At 43.3% G+C, this 19,831-nt stretch overlaps 2 protein-coding genes across 6 annotated transcripts in view; one reads left to right on the top strand and one right to left on the bottom strand.

Moving 5' to 3' along the window:
* Positions 1-10,840, bottom strand: part of LOC119971212 (E3 ubiquitin-protein ligase RNF166) — a 69,768-nt gene extending 58,928 nt beyond the window's left edge. For 2 of the 3 annotated variants that reach the window (XM_038806446.1, XM_038806445.1), the window contains exon 1: positions 10,634-10,840. In XM_038806446.1, the coding sequence (XP_038662374.1) occupies positions 10,634-10,779 (146 nt within the window). In that variant the 5' untranslated portion in view covers positions 10,780-10,840. The remainder of the gene's footprint in view (positions 1-10,633) is intronic. The other variant, XM_038806448.1, reaches the window with a different exon arrangement.
* A 12-nt stretch (positions 10,841-10,852) lies between these two features.
* The window catches only part of ctu2 (cytosolic thiouridylase subunit 2 homolog (S. pombe)), a 40,330-nt gene continuing 31,351 nt past the window's right edge, over positions 10,853-19,831 (top strand). The window contains exons 1-2 of one of the 3 annotated variants that reach the window (XM_038806443.1): positions 10,853-11,261; positions 12,823-12,893. In XM_038806443.1, the coding sequence (XP_038662371.1) occupies positions 12,835-12,893 (59 nt within the window). In that variant the 5' untranslated portion in view covers positions 10,853-11,261; positions 12,823-12,834. Of the gene's footprint in view, positions 11,262-12,822; positions 12,898-19,831 lie in introns of all 3 variants that reach the window. The other 2 variants (XM_038806441.1, XM_038806442.1) reach the window with 2 other exon arrangements.

The following is a 19,831-nucleotide window of genomic DNA, read 5'->3' as shown; positions in this document are numbered from 1 at the left end:
CCCAGTCCATGGGGTGGGTACCACTTGGCATCCGGCACCCCCTCCTCCCGGTCGGTGCCCATAGGGCCCTGGGGTTCACCTTGGGATGGAGGGGCAGCTGGTTCGAGCCCCAGCTGCCCCTGCTTCATCTGGCCCTGCCAGCCCTGGCAGTTCACCATGGTCTGCATCATAGTATCGACGCCCTCAGCGATGCTCCTGTGACTGGGCCATGCTTTGCAGCACCTCGGCAGTGCCCACCTGCGACTGTGACAAGCTCCGCAGCGCTTAGGCCATTCCCATCTGAGAATGGACATGTCCTGCAGAACCTTATCAAGGTCGGCCTGGTTCTGGGTGACATCCCCCAGCGAGTCGGACATTCTGCCGAGACGCCTTGGGCACCTTCATTCATGGTGCTGACGTCGTGCACCAGGATTTCCACTGCGGTCGCCTCCCTAGCAGTGTTGGCCTCGGTGCCACTCACTGCCGGCACCATCTCCTGTGCCTCTAATCTCTGGGACTCTTCTAAGCAGCTATGGATCTACTGGAGTGACGCCGACATCTCCCTCTGAACGTTCAGGTTGGTCCCTATCATCTCCATCAGCTCCGGGTAACTCTGTACCACAGGCCCAGCATCAGGCTGGGGACCAGCTTGGCCCTGGGATCTAGCAGCCCTCCCACTGCAGTCTCGCCTGGGGGTTTCTGCCTCCACCTTATGTGCATCATCAGCGGTGTGATGCTCACCATTTGGACCTCCTGAAGTCTGCCCACTAACATGTCCCACTGAGGTGCATGTATCTGCGCTGGTGGAGGGTGGAGATGACACCTGTGCTGCGACTATGGTTGCTCCTCTGAGCTCCCCTCTGAAGTGTACTCCTCGGAGTCAGCTGGAGGACCTGCAGTAGAATGGGCATGTGGTCAGTGGGAGGGGTGGGCCAGTCAGTAAGGCAATCACTGCTCATGTTTGACAGATCCCCCAGGTGGAGCCCGGTGGGTCCTCACCTCTGCGGCTTCCATCAGCCTCCACATGGCTGATCGATCTGTCCTCGGCCATCCCAGTCATCTCCAAGGCACGCTCCTCGAAGGTGGCGAGGATTCTGATGTCTGGCACCCTTCCGCCAGTCTGGGCCCTCTTCCGATGATTATGGGAGAGCTTTTCCTGAGGAGACAAAGAGAGGGCATCGTTAGCCACACCATAGTTCACAGTGGTGGGAGAGGGGGGGGGGGGTTTGAAGGAGGTGTTGGGGGCCGCATGGGGAGTTGGGGGGGGGGGGGGGGGGGGGGGGGCATTGGTGTCTACTCACTCATGCTGCCTGCTGACCTTTTTCAGCACTTAAGGCCAGTCCTCCTGGTCATACTCCCCGAGCTGCCAGCTGCCGCCACATCATCCCAGGCAGCACTGGCTGCCTTGTGGCTGACTCTCCAGGACTCTCAGGAGAACAGGACATTCCTCCTGGCCTCCATGGCTTCTGGCAGCCTCCCCAGGTCAGCATCTCCAAATCCTGGGTGCCACTGTTGTAAGCTGGCTGGGATTGGCTGAGCAAGTGCTGCTCAACTTTGTTAATGTGGGGCTGGCGAGCGCGGTCTCGGCAAATCAGCTGGCAAGCCTTCATTTGTGATGAGAAGCCCGTGAGGCTTTGTTAAGTGGACCAATTAACGTTGAATTGTGTTGCCGGTCTCGCTGCGCTAACTGCTGGGAGGCTCGCGGCATTTCCTGCTAGCTACCACACTTACAAATGTTCCCTGAGAATTGCGTCCATGATGTCACCAATTCTCCGAAATCGCTAAAGCTTATTAATAGATAAACTTCTTGCTCCCATGTTACAGTTGACAGTGAAAATAGTTTCTATATTTGCTAATATGCAAATTAGGAGCAGGAGTAGGCCACTTGGCCCCTCGAGCCTGCTCCATCATTTAATAAGGCTATGGCTAATTTGATTGTAACCTCGACTCCACATTCCCACCTTCACCCTATAATTTTTCACCCCCTTGCCTATCAATAATCCATTTATCTTGGTCATAAAAATATTCAGACTCTGTTGCCACCGAATTTTGAGGAAGTGAGTTCCAAAGATTCACGACCCTCAGAAAAAACAATTTCTCCTTATCCCTGTCTTCAATGGATGACCCATCTTTTAAACAGTAACCCCTAGTTCTAGATTCTCGTACAACAGAAAAGAATGTTCTTCACATTGACCCTGCCAAGACCCCTCAGGATCTTATGTTTCAATCAAGTCGTCTCTTACTCTTCTAAACTCCAGAGGGTACAAGCCTAACCTGTTTGATCATTCCTGTAAAGCAAGCTGCCCATTCTAGATATTAGTCTGCTATACCTTCTCTGAACTGGTTCCAATGCATTTACATCCTTCCTTAAATAAGGAGATCAATACAGTACACAATACTCCAGATGTGGTTTCACCAATTCTGTGAAACTGAAGCATAACCTCCTTACTTTTGTTTCTATTCCCCTTGCAATAAATTATAACATTCTATTAGCCTTTCTAATTATTTACTGTACCTGCAAACTAACCTTTCACGATTCATGCACAAGGACATCCAGATCCTTCTGCACCTCAGACCTCTGTAATATCTCACCATTTAGACAATAAGCTCCTTGTTTTATTCTTCCTGTCAAAATGGACAATTTCACATTTTCCCACATTCCTCTCCATTAGCCAGATCTTTGTCCACTCACTTCACATATCCAGATCCCCTTGTAGCCTCCTTAGGTCCTCTTCACATTTTACTTTCCCATCTATCTTTTGTGTCATCAGCAAATTTAGAAATCATACCATCATTCAACTTATTTATATAAATAGCAAAAAGTTGAGGCCCCAGCACTGATCCCTGCGGCACACCACTTGTCAGATCTTGCCAAGCAGAAAAAAATCCATTTATGGCTATTCTGTTAGCTAGCCAATCTACCTGTGCCAATATATTACCCTCCACATTATTAGCTTTTATATTGTGCAATAACCTTTGATGCGACACCTTATCAAATGCTTTCTGGAAATCGAAGTATGGCACATATACCAGTTCCCCTTTACCCACAGCACCTGTTACGTCTTCAAAGAACTCTAATAAATTGGTTGAACATTATTTCTCTTTCATAAAGCCATGTTGATTCTGCTTGATTTTCCGAATGCCCTGCTATAATGTCTTCAATAATAGCTTCTAACATTTTCCCTATGACAGATGCTACGTTTCCTTCCCTTTACATAGAAACATAGAAAGTAGGATCAGGAGGAGGCCATTCAGTCCTTTCCTGCTTTATGTCTCCCTCCCTTTTTTGAATAAAGGAGTTAAGTTTGCTATCTTCCGATCTAATGGAACCTTCCCTGAATCTAGGAAATTAAAACCAAAGCATTAACTATCTCCTTAGCCACTAATTTTAAGCCCCCAGGATGAAGTCCATCAGGACCCAGGGACTTGTCATCTCGCAACTCCAAACAATTACTCAGCACCACTCCCCGGGTGATTGTAATTTTCTTGTGTTCCTGCCTCCCATTTCCTAATTTACAGCTGTTTCTGGGATGTTACTTGTATCCTCTATAGTGAGGACTGATGCTAAATACCTGTTCAATTTATCTGCTATCTCCTTGTTTTCCATTATTAATTCACCAAACTCGCTTTTTATAGGACCATCACTCCCTCTGTTAACCATTTTCTTTTTCAAATATCTATAGAAACTTTTACTACCGCTCTTTATATTTCTAGCTAGCTTTATCTCATTCTCGGCAGTATGTTTCCTTCCTGATCAATCTTTTAGTCATCTTTTGTTTTCTTTAAATAATCTGTTCAATCAATCTGTCGTACATCTTTGTGCAATTATCTGCTTTTTCTTGATACCATCTTTAACTTTCTTTGTTAACCAAGGATGGTGGGTCCACCATTTGGAATTTTTCTTTCTCAATCGAATGTATCTATTCTGTGTATTTTGAAATATCCGCTTAAATATCTGCCACTGCACCTCTATGGATGGATCCCTTAACCTAATTTGCCAGTTCACATTAACTAGCTCTGCTTTCAAGTCCTCATTGTTGCCCTTATTTATGTTTAAAATACTAATCTTAGACCTATTCTTCTCTCTCTCAAACTGAATGTAAAACTCAATCATATTATGATCCCTGCTAAGGAGGGGTGCCTTCACCATAAGGTCATTAATTAAATCTATCTTGTTGCATAATATCATGTCTAGTATAGCCCGTTCGCTGGTTGGCTTCAGAATGTGCTGTTCTAAGAAATTATTCTGAAAACATTCTATGAATTCCTCATCTAGACTGCCTTTGCCCAGTTGATTTTTCCAGTCTATATGTACATTAAAATCACCCATGATTTTTTTTTTTAAATTAAAATTTTTTTATTTTTTTTTTTAAAAAGAGTACCCAATTCATTTTTTCCAATTAAGGGGCAATTTAGCGTGTCCAATCTACCTGCCTTGCACATCTTTGGGTTGTGGGAGCGAAACCCACGCTACCACGGGGAGATTGTGCAAACTCCACATGGACAGTGACCCAGAGCCGGGATCGAACCTGGGACCTCGGCGCCGTGAGACTGCAGTGCTACCACTGTGCCACCGTGCTGCCCTTAAAATCACCCATGATTGTCGTAACTTCCTGACAAACTCCCATTATTTAATAAATAGCACAGTTGGACAGATGAAAAAAATGATATTGCAAGTGATACACAGTACTTGTAAAAACAACGGAGGCATCTCTCTGAAATAGCCATATGCAAGCACAGGCAGCATGACACAACATTGATGTATATTGCATCTTAAATTAGTAAATACCCAAAGCGCTTCATAGTGGTCTAACTGGACAAAAACGGGGTCCAAGCCATTAGGAAGGGAAAAAGAACTTCTGGTTTGACCATGGAAGCTGCTGACAGGTTCACCCTGATACTATCCTCTTATGATGTGTACACGCTTCTGATAATGCACAGAAACAAACTACCAACACCGGTTACAAAATAAGATTTTACCCAATCCCAATAATTGATGCCAGCTGTAATGTTTCTTTTCCCAGCCTAAGATCAATAACTCAGCAGAAGTTGGGAATTTCCTAATCTATACTGTCAATACTTCAACCATGGGTATCCACTGAGCCACCATAATATAAAACAAATGCATAATGCTTTTTGCATTCAGATGTATAATTTACACAATAAATATAGAAAACATGGAAAATAATACATACACCTGCCCATCCAGAAATCCATTCACATCACTGGAAAGTAAGGTAAAATCCATCTTCAGCTAGGACAATGGAGAAACAACTATTTTGAATTATTCCAAATATGAGATATTTCTGCTCCCATTCTCACCATTGTAGGTCATGCCTGGCTTCTCTGCATGAAGAATCCAACCAATAATCAGATAAAGGCATAGGTTCTTTTTCTGACATTATTTTATCGACAAGTGAAATGTGGGTGTATTAAAATATAGTTTCACAATACATGGTGAAGTAATAACCCAGGAATATTTCTGCATAGAACACTGCAAAGAGATGGAGTTCACGTAATTGGGCACAGAAATCCAATTTTGATAGGCTTTAGTTTAATAATGCAAAGCACAGTTAGACCATAACTACAATTAATCAAGTCTCTTCTGGTAACCGTCTCTAAAATATTTAAGAAATAATATGCAAACTTACAACCTAGAGGTTTCTAAATTAACTTCTTGTTTGTCTCCCTGCAGGTGGACAAAAGTACACAATCGCAGCTTTGCACATTGGTTTTCAAGTTTAATTTATTTCCTTTGTTCATATAAAGAAAATGTCTTCATATCCTCAAAGGACATTTTCAATATATTAAAGATAGATTGATAGATATAATTTAGAAGTGAGGGAAATTATTTAAATTATGTTTTTACATTTCCTATCTGTGATCAAGTGAAATTGAAAATACTGCATACTTTTCAATTTACAGTACTCTCTGCTTTCAGCTTATATGCTACAGGCACAATGGATGTGCAAATAAACTCTTTGCTCCACATATGTAGATATATACATTTCCCTAATCAGCTTTCCGTTCTGCTTCTGCATCATCTTATAAAACAAAATGGCCAAGTGGAGCTTCGACTAGGAAACAGAGATGACTGTTTTGGAGATTTTGACTACATCTTTGCATGTGAAATAATGTTAAAAAATCCAATTGAGGGCATGTCACTTAATGTTCATTAGGTCTTCAAGTTCTAAAACATCACAAAATGATGAAGAATCGCCGATAATTTTATGGTCAACTTTTCAGCCCCCTTCAGCCAGCATTCTAAATGTTACTAGTGATAAGCAAGAACAATCTTTGACCTGTCTGCCCTTTTTGTAGAATATGAAAAACATTTCATTTTCCAGTCCTACTTAGGCTCCTTCCTGTCATGTCCTGCTCCTGTCCTGAATTGGAAAACGTCAACTTTGCTTCCAATTTCCACTCACCTTTGCCTGGTCCATCTCGGACTCTTCCACTCCCTCCCTCAACTTTCCTGTCCCCATTTCTGGCAATAGGCTATCAACGAATATCCATTATAAGCCCACTGACTCCCACAGCTACCTCAACTACAATTCCGTACAACTTAAGGACTCTATTCCATTCTCCCAGTTACTTTGTCTTGGTCATATCTGTTTTGGTGATCCAACATTTCACAACAGTGCTACTGACATCTCTTCTTTTTTCCTCAATGAGAGTTCTCCCATCCCCGACCGGGGTTGAAAGGGTCTTTGAACATGTCGACCACAATTTCCCATGCTTCTACTCTCATCCCCTCCACTCCCTCCCAGAGTCACGTTAGGGTTCTTCTTGTCCTCACCTACCACCCCACCAACCTTCTTATTCAATAGATTGTTTTTGCCATTTGTGTCTCCTCCAGCATGATGCCACCAGCAGACACATCTTCCCCTCCTTTCCCCTTTCAATATTCCAAAGGGACTGCATCCTTCTTGATACCCTGGTCCACTCCTAAATCACCTTCAATAGCCAGTCCCCTTCCCACGGCACCTTTCCATGCAAACACTCGAGATATAATATGTAACTTAAAATTTTTTTTTTAGTGTACCTAATTATTTTTTTCCAGTTAAGGGGCAATTTAGTGTGGCCAATCCACATCACCTGCACATTTTTGGGTTGTGGGGGTGAAACCAACGCAGACACGGGGAGAATGTGCAAACTCCACAGACAGTGACCCGGGGCCGAGATCGAACCCGGTCCTCGGTGCCATAGGCAGCAGTGCTAACCACTGCACCACCGTGCCGTCTGAGATATAATATGTAACAGGAGGTGTAATGCTACTTCCTCGCTCCTCACTGTGCAAGGTTCCAAACACTCCTTCCAGGTGAAGTAACGACTTACATGGGCTTCTTGTAACCCAGTGTATGTATTCGCTGCTCAAAATATGCACTTAATTTCCTCCAACCCATCATTTGTCACATTTCTTTACTCAGTTCAAAAAATGCACTTGCTCAATAATGAGCATTAGAATACAATTAAGCAAAGGGAATGTTTTAATTTTATTACTCTTATTTTTATAAGTCTGGGCATACAATGGCAGGCAGTATCTCGGAAGTGGAGGGATCTGAATCAGGTACCAGGAGAAAAAAGTGAGTAACATTTTTGCAAGGCAAGATCACAGCATCCATGGAGAGAAACAGACGTAACATACCAGATCAATACTGGGGAGACCAAACGCAGATGCTTTGCAAAGGACACCTTCTTTCAGTGCAAAAGGATGACCCCAAGCTTCCAGTGGCCCGTCATTTTAATTTTCTGCCTTGCTCTCACACTGCCCTCAACCTACTGCACTGTTCTAGTGATGCTGTGTAAGCTTGAGGAATAGTACCTCACCCTTCAATTAGGCACTTTACAGCCGTCCAAACTCAACAATTTCAGACCATAATTTGTGCTCCAGTCTTTCCTTTTCTGCGCTTGTTTTATTTCTTATTCCTTTAGTCAGCAGCACACCTCCTCTAGGCACATATTTTGTTTATTTATCTCTTCTTGCCCCATCACCATTCTCTTTGGCCCTGAAAACTTCTCGTCTCTCCTGACTTTCATCCCATCATGGACCTTCATTTTGTCCTTATCCCACCCACCCCTTGTTCTAAACATATTACATCTCTACCAAAACTGCAACGTTTGTTTCCCTCCACATATGCTGCCATAACTTGGTGAGTCTTTTCAGCATATTTTTGCTTTCATTCCAGATTTTCAGCACTGCAGTATTCCACTTTTTGATCTTGTCTGTGATCATCCCTTACCTAAATATTACTCACTATGCTCTAGTTGCTTGATTAAGATTTCCCCCACACTAGAGATACTGTCAGTTGATGTATGTCCAGAATTGTAAAAGAGAATAAAATTAAAATATCACCTTTGCTTCAATGTATTCTAATGTTTAGTGGAGAACAAGTGGATTTCTGTGAACTGAGTAAAGAAAGATGACAAATGATTAGGTTGGAGGAAATTAACATGTGTACATGTTTGAGAGAAGAGATTTAGTAACTACCTGTAGAAAATCACTGAAGAAAACCTAGATTTTAAGAATATTAATTGGCTTGGCAAAAACAGAAAAAGGTAAAGTTATGTATGATTACTGAAAAATTTACCAGAAGTATTCAAAGTAAAGCTGTCATACACATGTCAAATACGATCCTGGAATACATCGTGTGATTATAAATTTGAAGTTATTCTCTTCTTGCACAGAACAATGATAAGGCCACAAAGAAATACTTTTGTGCATTTAAAAAAAAATCTCTGCAGAACCTTCTTTAGGAAGATTACATACATTGGGTAAATTTACTGGTAAGTTAATATACCAGTATATTGATTGTGCCAGCATCTTGGGGTACAGTTCGGTTTAGAAATACATGCTTTGGGACTCAATACATCTACAGAATCTTCTCCATAACCAAGTTTGACAATCAAAACAACTGGAAATTTTTGCCCATGGGGTGCACATTGTCTTCCCATCTCCATTAAAAACAATTAATCCTCGAGAACCCAACCAAATTTTCCCAGAAATGATTAGTGAGTTTAGTTTACACCAGGATACAAAAACAAATCACAACTTTAAGGCCACATAGGTATGAAAGCCCTCAGATTTGGGGATAATTTCCTTACAATGGCCTTGAGCCAAAAGGGAAATACGTTATATTGGTTTCAATAAACATTTTCCTTCATTACGATATATAAAAGTAAAAATGAAAGTTCCTTCCTTCTCCCTATTCACGCTAATGATATAATAGAGGTGGAATTAATAATTTGATAAATGACTTGAGTAACGTAACAGGAGATCAGCATTTTACTGAAATCAACAAAACATGCCATGATCTGTAGCACATTTCTGCCTGTTTTACATTAATCATTAAGTGAGGAGACACACCTAACTATAAACTAGCCAATGAATTGCAGAAATTACCAAAACTTGGTTCAACAAAAAATAGTGATCTTGTTCTGGTTTAATAATTTCCCCCTTTTGATCAACCAATAGCCTCTAATGTTTTCGAAAAAAAAATAAAAAATTGTACTCCCTATCCCCAAGTGCCACAGTTCTGGTCGAATATTTGTTTTCTCACACTGGTACACGACATAACTAAAGAATTGATGGTAACTCTTTTGCCAACTTAAATCCTCTGACTCCTGGAGTTCATCAGCAGGTCAACTGTACACTTTTGCCCATAGAGGCAGGGAGACCGACGAGTTAGCTGGAGTATACAATAAATATATATGTTGTTCCTTCTGATGGTACAGATCCGAGAACGCACAAAGCCTGGTTAAATTAAGAAACTTTCAAATTTTAAAATCTGCTGATCCTGCAGTATAAACAAAATAGAAAATAAAACAGCACAAAAGGCAGCATGGACCGTACTAATTTATGGAGTTCACCAATCTGATTGAGTCGGTCATTTGTCTCTTCCAAATCAATCACATAGGTTTTGCCGTAAATTCTAATTTACATCGTGTATTTTATTTATATCATTGTTGTGTTCACTACATGGCGAGTTATGTTTACATTGTAAACTTTATAATTGCGAGATATTGTTGATCTTGATACATTAACGGTGTCAAAGTTCGACGATCTGCAGGATGCATTCGCGGGCGGAGGAAACGGCAGAGGGATTATTTAAAAATAATTTAAAAATAAAGGACGCACACACTCATCTAAACGTGGAAATGAAAAACACCACGCACTTCCAAATCTTGCGGTCACATCGGTTTTTGAGGTGATCGGTCAAATTTACGTTTGCAGAATTGTGTTTTAAAGAATTGCATTTGGGCGTTTAACCCAAAAGGAAGTAACCTTGTCCCCAAAAACAGGAGCAGCAATTGCCTGATAGTTACTAGTGACATCGCTGTGTTGACCCAACAAAGCCGTTGAAAGTCTGACTAAACATCAGCCGTGAAGACGACGCCATCGAAGGAGCTTTAGAAGAACTTCACAACAGCGCGCTTTAAACCAACACAAAACCACCTCAAGTTCCCAGCCCATCCGGGCTTGGCTGATCTTCCCTCCTCACCTCCCCTTTGCCAGCTGCCTGACACACGGTGCTCGCCAAACACAAGCTTCTTCCCCTCAACTTGCCCTGGGCTGCGCACAGCCATTGTCTGCCGCCCCGGACCCAGCACCGCTCCGGCTATCAAATCAAGCCGGCTTCTGGCCTCAACTCACGCATGTCCGCAGCTGGCTATGGACACCGGCTTGTGGTAGACCTCCAGGCAGATGGGGCAGCTGTACGAATCGGCCAAGTTCTCCCCCGGCGCCGCCGGCGCTTGTTTCGCCTGACCGCCGGAGACCAAACTCCGAAACATCGCCATGATCGTACCCCCTCTACAACCTAAACACCCGTCATCGGGTCGCGACGATCAGCGGGGGCCTTCGCGTCATCGCCCTGCGACCGACGGTGACGTCAGCGGCAGCCGGGACCCCCGAGTCGGGTTCCCAGGGAAACGCCGCCATTTGCTCCCCCCACCCATCTCTCTCTCGGCAGAGCGATTGAACAAAGGCTGCGCTTTCCATCCGGTTGTGGAGGGAGGACGAACGACAAATAAAACACGCAACGGGGGAAAAAAAAGGACTGGCTGAAAAAAGCACCAGGATCATCGAAAAAAAGAAGAGGGGGTTATATTCATTCGGCTTCTCCGGGCCGCTGTTAGTGTGAGCCGTGCTCGCCGGCACGCGCTGTCCGCCTGCGGCCGCAGCAACCCCTCTGAACCGAGAGCGGATCCCGGAGCGCGGCCATGTGCGAGGCTGAGGAGGATTACAGCGAGCAGCCGCTGGTCAGGGTGGCGGCCGCAAGGTTAGAGAGCCAGGGGGAACCCTTTCCATTTCAAAGAAACGCTTTGTTGTCGAGAGGTGCCCAGCATATACACATATCTATATACACACTATATACATCATATCTAATGTACTCGTGTGTGTGTGTATATATATATATACACACATGTAGTATACAGACAGACATATAGTGTCACAAAAGCAAATGACTGCGGATGCTAGAATCTGAAAGAAAGACAGAAGATGCTGGACAATCTGTCTGACCTGCTGAGATTGCCCAGCATGTTGTGCTAGATATATTCTATATGGTGGTGTTAGGAAGCTGCCCACCGCTGCAGCAGCGTGACACTCCTGGCTGCGGACAACCGCTCAGATGCATCTTGGAAACAAAACGAATCAGCCCCCTCACCCCCGTCCCCGGTCTTTTGCTGATAAATTAGGTTGGAAGGTTGATTTATTTTTTTGCCGCAGCTAGAATTAATTTAAAACACGCGCGATGATCTTTATCAAGGCATTAGAAGCAGGGGAATGCGACAAGAAGAGGTTTGACAGGAGGAGTGCCAATACAGTACAAGTAAGGGGGCGCTTCAAATTCAGCTTGACATTGTAAACAAAAGCGTTTAGCTGCGCAATTTGTGGCCGAGTGGAGTATGCCATTTAATTCGGTTCAAAAGACCCTGCTGATGTTTGGGTAGTAACCAGCACTGTGTCTTGCTAATGTGACAGTTCGTGATGTTTCCTGGCATGTTATTCGTTATCGTTCAGTGAAAACGCAGCTTTGTGATGCACGGCCAAAGGGCGGGGTTACATGCTATTATCAAAAACGTTAAAAGAAAAGGATAAGAGCTTTATGGAAACATGGATCACTAACGGACACTTGGCACACCTTACTCCCACCTGACATAAATGTAACTCCATTAGTTTACATGGGTGGATGAAGAAGTTACTTTGATAATTTTGATGAATACACAGCCAGGACCTATGCTTTATCTGAAGGATACAGACTCTGACATTACAGTATTTCCGTGGTGCTATATTAGTCTAGATAATGCACTTTAATCCATTGTGACCCAAACTCTTAACCTTCAGGTCTCATAGGAACAGGAATCTGTTCTGCCATTCGCTTAATTCATGGCTCAAAAGTACTCTACTCCATTTACCACTGTTATTTTGTTACATATCCTTAATACCCTGATCTGTCCATCTTGGTCTTGGAAGGTTTCAATTGATCCAGCTTCCACAGACTTTGGCTGGCCTTTGTGTGGAAAAATTCTAACCCAGAGATGACCAGCCATGCCTTTCTAAATCAACTGTATAGTAATTATTCTAGAGATATGTTATATTTGAGTTTGTTCGTGGAGATGTAATTTTTATTAACGCTTTTTGAAAATCAAATATGTGGTTACTTTTTTCAGTTGTAAAGTGTTCAATACACCAAGTGCCTTTCTGCCTGTCTTGCTATAGCTTCTTACTGTGTTGGTAGCCATTTAATCAGATATGAATTGGTTCAGGAAAGGTTAATGGGATATTTCTAAATAATTAAGTTTTAAAAAAAAAATTACAATGTGATTTATTTTCTGTAGTGTTACACAGAAATGTATGAAGTGCAAGGACAGTTCTGCTGTGTTGGTCATTCGAGTTGGAGATGCGTTTTGTAAGTAAGTATCAAAGTATTCAATTGCAAATTTTAAAACATAAAGATTTTTCTATACGTTAAGTTGTTGAATAGGCCATTCAACCCATCTAGCCTTTTGCAACAATTAAATCATGGCTGCCGTAAATCCAGATTAAATACATTACAACTGAGGGCAAAGGGGTGTTGTCAAAGATATAAATAACGGTTGGAATGGAAATAACTTAAAAGTTAAGGAAGATGAGCGAGGTAAATCAGGGAATTGGAGATAATTAACTTTGCATCTGTTGTTGAGAAATTACTGGAGTCTATAATTAATTCAGGGTGATTAAAGACCGTGAAAACTTTCTGCTGGATCAGAGAGAGCAGTGTGCATTTTGAAAGTGTAGGTTATGTTTGAGAAATCTGACTGAATTTTGTGAATTGGTGACTAAAGAAGTGGACAGGGGAATGTCGATGTATGTTACTTCTAAGGGATTTCAGAAAACATTTGATAAGGTTCTTCATAAGGAACTGTTAGTTAAAGTTGAAGCTCGTGGAAGTGAAGACAAATTTTTCACTTGAATAGGGAATTGGCTGAGTGGAAGGCGACAATGAGAATAACGGACAGGCACTCTAATTGGCAAGATGTTGCAGTTGTGCCTCACAAGAATCTATGTGGGGCCTCAGATATTCACAGTATTCATTAACAACATTGAGATAGAAAGCTGCATATCCAAATTTTCCACCGACCCAAAGGTAGGCAGTATTGTATACAGTGTGTATGGAAACGTGAAGTTGCAAAGAGATATTGATAGATTAAGTGAATGGGCAAAGCTGTGGCAAATGAGAGGTAGAACATAGAACATAGAACGATACAGTGCAGTACAGGCCCTTCGGCCCTCGATGTTGCACCGACATGGAAAAAATCTAAAGGCCATCTAACCTACACTATGCCCTTATCATCCATATGCTTATCCAATAAATTTTTAAATGCCCTCAATGTTGGCATGTTCACTACTGTTGCAGGTAGGGCATTCCACGGCCTCACCACTCTTTGCGTAAAAAACCCACCTCTGACCTCTGTCCTATATCTATTACCCCTCAATTTAAGGCTATGTCCCCTCGTGCTAGCCACCTCCATCCGCGGGAGAAGGCTCTCGCTGTCCACCCTATCTAACCCTCTGATCATTTTGTATGCCTCTATTAAGTCACCTCTTAACCTTCTTCTCTCTAACGAAAACAACCTCAAGTCCATCAGCCTTTCCTCATAAGATTTTCCCTCCATACCTGGCAACATCCTGGTAAATCTCCTCTGCACCCGTTCCAAAGCTTCCACGTCCTTCCTATAATGAGGCGACCAGAACTGTACGCAATACTCCAAATGCGGCCGTACTAGAGTTTTGTACAACTGCAACATGACCTCATGGCTCCGGAACTCAATCCCTCTACCAATAAAGGCCAACACACCATAGGCCTTCTTCACAACCCTATCAACCTGGGTGGCAACTTTCAGGGATCTATGTACATGGACACCGAGATCCCTCTGCTCATCCACACTACCAAGAATTTTACCATTAGCCAAATATTCCGCATTTCTGTTATTCTTTCCAAAGTGAATCACCTCACACTTCTCCACATTAAACTCCATTTGCCACCTCTCAGCCCAGCTCTGCAGCCTATCTATGTCCCTCTGTAACCTGCAACATCCTTCCGCACTGTCTACAACTCCACCGACTTTAGTGTCGTCTGCAAATTTACTCACCCATCCTTCTGCGCCCTCCTCTAGGTCATTTATAAAAATGACAAACAGCAACGGCCCCAGAACAGATCCTTGTGGTACGCCACTCGTAACTGAACTCCATTCTGAACATTTCCCATCAACTACCACTCTCTGTCTTCTTTCAACTAGCCAATTTCTGATCCACATCTCTAAATCACCCTCAATCCCCAGCCTCCGTATTTTCTGCAATAGACGACCGTGGGGAACCTTATCAAACGCTTTACTGAAATCCATATACACCACATCAACTGCTCTACCCTCGTCTACCTGTTCAGTCACCTTCTCAAAGAACTCGATAAGGTTTGTGAGGCATGACCTACCCTTCACAAAACCATGCTGACTGTCCCTAATCATATTATTCCTATCTAGATGATTATAAATCGTATCTTTTATAATCCTCTCCAAGACTTTACCCACCACAGACGTTAGGCTCACCGGCCTATAGTTACCGGGGTTATCTCTACTCCCCTTCTTGAACAAAGGGACCACATTTGCTATCCTCCAGTCCTCTGGCACTATTCCTGTAGCCAATGATGACCTAAAAATCAAAGCCAAAGGCTCAGCAATCTCTTCCCTGGCTTCCCAGAGAATCCTAGGATAAATCCCATCCGGCCCCGGGGACTTATCTATTTTCACCTTGTCCAGAATTGCCAACACTTCTTCCCTACGCACCTCAATGCCATCTATTCTAATAGCCTGGGTCTCAGCATTCTCCTCCACAATATTATCTTTTTCTTGAGTGAATACTGACGAAAAGTATTCATTTAGTATCTCGCTTATCTCCTCAGCCTCCACACACAACTTCCCACCACTGTCCTTGACTGGCCCTACTCTTACCCTAGTCATTCTTTTATTCCTGACATACCTATAGAAAGCTTTTGGGTTTTCCTTGATCCTACCTGCCAAAGACTTCTCATGTCCCCTCCTTGCTCGTCTCAGCTCTCTCTTTAGATCCTTCCTCGCTTCCTTGTAAATATCAAGCGCCCCAACTGAAACTTCATGCCTCATCTTTACATAGGCCTCCTTCTTCCTCTTAACAAGAGATTCCACTTCTTTGGTAAACCACGGTTCCCTCGCTCGACCCCTTCCTCCCTGCCTGACTGGTACGTACTTATCAAGAACATGCAATAGCTGTTCCTTGAACAAACTCCACATATCCAGTGTGCCCAACCCTTGCAGCCTACTTCTCCAACCAACACATCCTAAGTCATGTCTAATGGCATCATAATTGCCCTTCCCCCAGCTATAACTCTTGCCCTGCGGGGTATACTTATCCCTTTCCATCACTAACGTAAAGGTCACCGAATTGTGGTCACTGTTTCCAAAGTGCTCACCTACCTCCAGATCTAACACCTGGCCTGGTTCATTACCCAAAACCAAATCCAATGTGGCCTCGCCTCTTGTTGGCCTGTCAACATATTGTGTCAGGAAACCCTCCTGCACACATTGTACAAAGAATGACCCATCTAATGTACTCGAACTATATCTTTTCCAGTCAATGTTTGGAAAGTTAAAGTCTCCCATAACAACTACCCTGTTACTTTCGCTCTTTTCCAGAATCATCTTCGCCATCCTTTCCTCTACATCCCTAGAACTATTAGGTGGCCTATAGAAAACTCCCAACAGGGTGACCTCTCCTTTCCTGTTTCTAACCTCAGCCCATACTACCTCAGAAGAAGAGTCCCCATCTAGCATCCTTTCCGCCACCGTAATACTGTCCTTGACTAGCAGCGCCACACCTCCCCCTCTTTTGCCCCCTTCTCTTAACTTACTAAAACACCTAAACCCCGGAACCTGCAACAACCATTCCTGTCCCTGCTCTATCCATGTCTCTGAAATGGCCACAACATCGAAGTCCCAGGTACCAACCCATGCTGCCAGTTCCCCTACCTTATTTCGTATACTCCTGGCATTGAAGTAGACACACTTCAAACCACCTACCTGAACACTGGCACCCTCCTGCGAAGTCAAATCTGTGCTCCTGACCTCTATACTCTCAATCTCCCGTACCCTAAAACTACAATCCAGGTTCCCATGCCCCTGCTGAATTAGTTTAAACCCCCCCAAAGAGCACTAACAAATCTCCCCCCCAGGATATTGGTGCCCCTCAGGTTCAGATGTAGACCATCCTGTCTATAGAGGTCCCACCTTCCCCAGAAAGAGCCCCAGTTATCCAGAAATCTGAATCCCTCCCGCCTGCACCATCCCTGTAGCCACGTGTTTAATTGCTCTCTCTCCCTATTCCTCATCTCACTATCACGTGGCACGGGCAACAACCCAGAGATAACAACTCTGTTTGTTCTCGCTCTGAGCTTCCATCCTAGCTCCCTAAAGGCCTGCCTGACATCCTTGTCCCCTTTCCTACCTATGTCGTTAGTGCCAATGTGGACTACGACTTGGGGCTGCTCCCCCTCCCCCTTAAGGACCCGGAAAACACGATCCGAGACATCACGTACCCTTGCACCTGGGAGGCAACATACCAAACGTGAGTCTCTGTCGCTCCCACAAAATCTCCTATCTGTGCCCCTGACTATTGAGTCCCCAATTACTAATGTTCTACTCCTTTCCCCCCTTCCCTTCTGAGCAACAGGGACAGACTCCGTGCCAGAGGCCCGTACCCCATGGCTTACCCCTGGTAAGTCGTCCCCCCCACAAGTATCCAAAACGGTATACTTGTTACTCAGGGGAACGACCGCAGGGGGTCCCTGCACTGACTGCTTCTTCCCAGTCCCTCTTACAGTTACCCATCTATCTCCAGTCTTTGGTGTAACTATTTCCCTGAAGCTCCTATCTATGACCCCCTCTGCCTCCCGAATGATCCGAAGTTCATCCAGCTCAAGCTCCAGGTCCCTAACACGGTTTTTGAGGAGCTGGAGTTGGGTGCACTTCCCACAGATGAAATCAGCAAATACTACTTCATCTACTTCAAAAAGTATAGAACTAGATACTTTCTAAATGGTGAAAAGCTAGAAATAGCGGGAGTCTAAAGAGACTTGGGCATCCAGATACTTAGATTATTAGAATGGTACAGGAAATAATCAAATGGTTAATAGAATGCTGGCCTTTATACCTAGCGGCATAGTGTGCAAGATTGCTGAAGCAGTGTTTAAGCAGAGAGCACACCTGGAGTACAGTGAGCAGTAGGAAGGTTGTTTTGGCCATAGAAAGAACACAGTGTAGACTTAGCACAATCCTTGGGACTCCAAAGGTTAATTTATGAGGAGAGATTAGACAAACTAGGGTTACATTACCTGACATTTCGATGTTTCTGTGGTGATTTTAATGAAACTTTCAGACATCAGAGTCCTTGCAAAATAGAAATCAGGGGAACCTCCACTGGTTGGTTCCCCCCCCCCCCCATAAAAATGTCTGCAATGGGGCTAGTATCATTCCAGGCCATGCATATGAATTACACAGAGATGGGAAACAATTAGAAAGACAACCGACATAACAGCCTTTATTGCAATGGGGTCAGAATATAAAAGTAAGAAATTCTAGTTGCAGGAATGAAGGGCTTTGGTAAGAGCACATCGAGAGTACTGTGTACAGTTTTAGTTTCCTTACCTAAGGAAGAATAGAGAGGTTGCAACAAAATTACCTGGAATTAAATGGCTGTCCTACGAGAAGAGGTTGAATAGAATGGATTTATATTCTCTGGGATTTAGAAGATTGAGAAGTGATTTCATAATCTAAAATTCTTAGGATTTAACCAAATGGATAATGAGAAATAAAAACATGAAATGCTGAAAAAGCAGCATCTGTGGACAGAGAAACAGAGTAAATGTTTCGGGTTCAATATGGTCATGAGACATTAAAAACAAAATCTGAAACAAAATGTTTCTCTCTCCACAGATGCTCCCAGACCTGCTGAATTTTTAGAGCATTCCCTGTTTTTATTTATATTTCCAGCATTTTGCTTGGGATGCTGTTTTGGGGAGTCTAGAACTAGTGGGTCACAATCTCAGGATAAGGGACTGAGATGAAGAAAATAATCTTCACTTAGAAGATTGTGAATCTTTGCCATTCCCTATCCCAGCGAGAAGGGGACGTTCAATTAATGAGCATATTCAAGACTGAGATTGGTGGATGTTGGGTGCTAAGGAAATGAAGACAGGAAAGTGGAGTGGATGTGAAATTTCAGCTACGATCATATTAAACATTTACTTCCTCCACCACTGCACCCCCGTGATAGTGACAGCAATGTATATACACCACTATATAAGGTGCATTTCAACAATTCATCGATGCTCCTTCGACAGTACCTTCTAAACGTGTTACCTCTTTAACCTGGAAGGATATGGGCCGCAGAAGCACGGGAACACCACCTTTTCCCCTCCCAAGTTATGCACCATTCTGACTTGGAACTATATCGCTGTTCCTTCGGTTACTAGGTCAAAATCCTTGAACTCCTTTCCGAACAGAACTGCTGGTATACCTACACTAGATGGACTACAGCTGTCCAAGGCGATTCACCTCCACCTTTTCATGGATAATTAGAGATGAGGAACAAATGCTAGCAATCCCATGAAATTATTTTTTTAAATGGTAAAGCAGAGTTGAGAGGGCATATAAGCTGCACTTTCAGTTTCTCATGATCTTAAGAATATGGGTTTCACACATGGAAGCATTGAATAAAAAAAGTAAGAAAATAATGTTGTTTGTATAGGATGATGGTTAGAACACAATGAGTGCATTGTGCTGTTCTAGATACAATACTGAAAGACACTGGAACCAAAAAAATGGTACAGTGAAAATTCACTAGAATTATACCAAGATTTCTGGAAAAAGGTTTGAAAAATAAGGCTTTTGCTGAAACAGAAAGTTAGGGTTATCAAATTTATAAAGGTTTTGTGAGGATACCTAGTGAAAGTTTCCATTGATAAACAAAAACAAGGGGATTAAGAAAGTGTTGGTGTCTGGGTGGCAGGTGGCACAATGGTTAGCATTGTTGTCTATGGCGCTGAGGACCCGGGTTCGAATCCCGGCCCTGGGTCACTGTCCGTGTGGAGTTTGCACATTTGCACATTCTCCCCGTGTCTGGGTGGGTTTCACCCCCACAACCCAAAGATGTGCAGGGTAGGTGGACTGATCACGCTAAATTGTCCCTTAATTGGAAAAAATAATAATTGGCTACTCTAAATTTATTTAAAAAAGGAAAGTGTCGGTGTGACTAAGGTAGGGTAGCATACTGGTTATG

This window comes from Scyliorhinus canicula, chromosome 9, assembly GCF_902713615.1.
Source record: "Scyliorhinus canicula chromosome 9, sScyCan1.1, whole genome shotgun sequence".
Classification (NCBI taxonomy): Eukaryota; Metazoa; Chordata; class Chondrichthyes; order Carcharhiniformes; family Scyliorhinidae; genus Scyliorhinus; species Scyliorhinus canicula.
The sequence above is the reverse complement of the archived record's forward strand: the minus strand, read 5'-3'. Positions and strand labels throughout refer to the sequence as shown.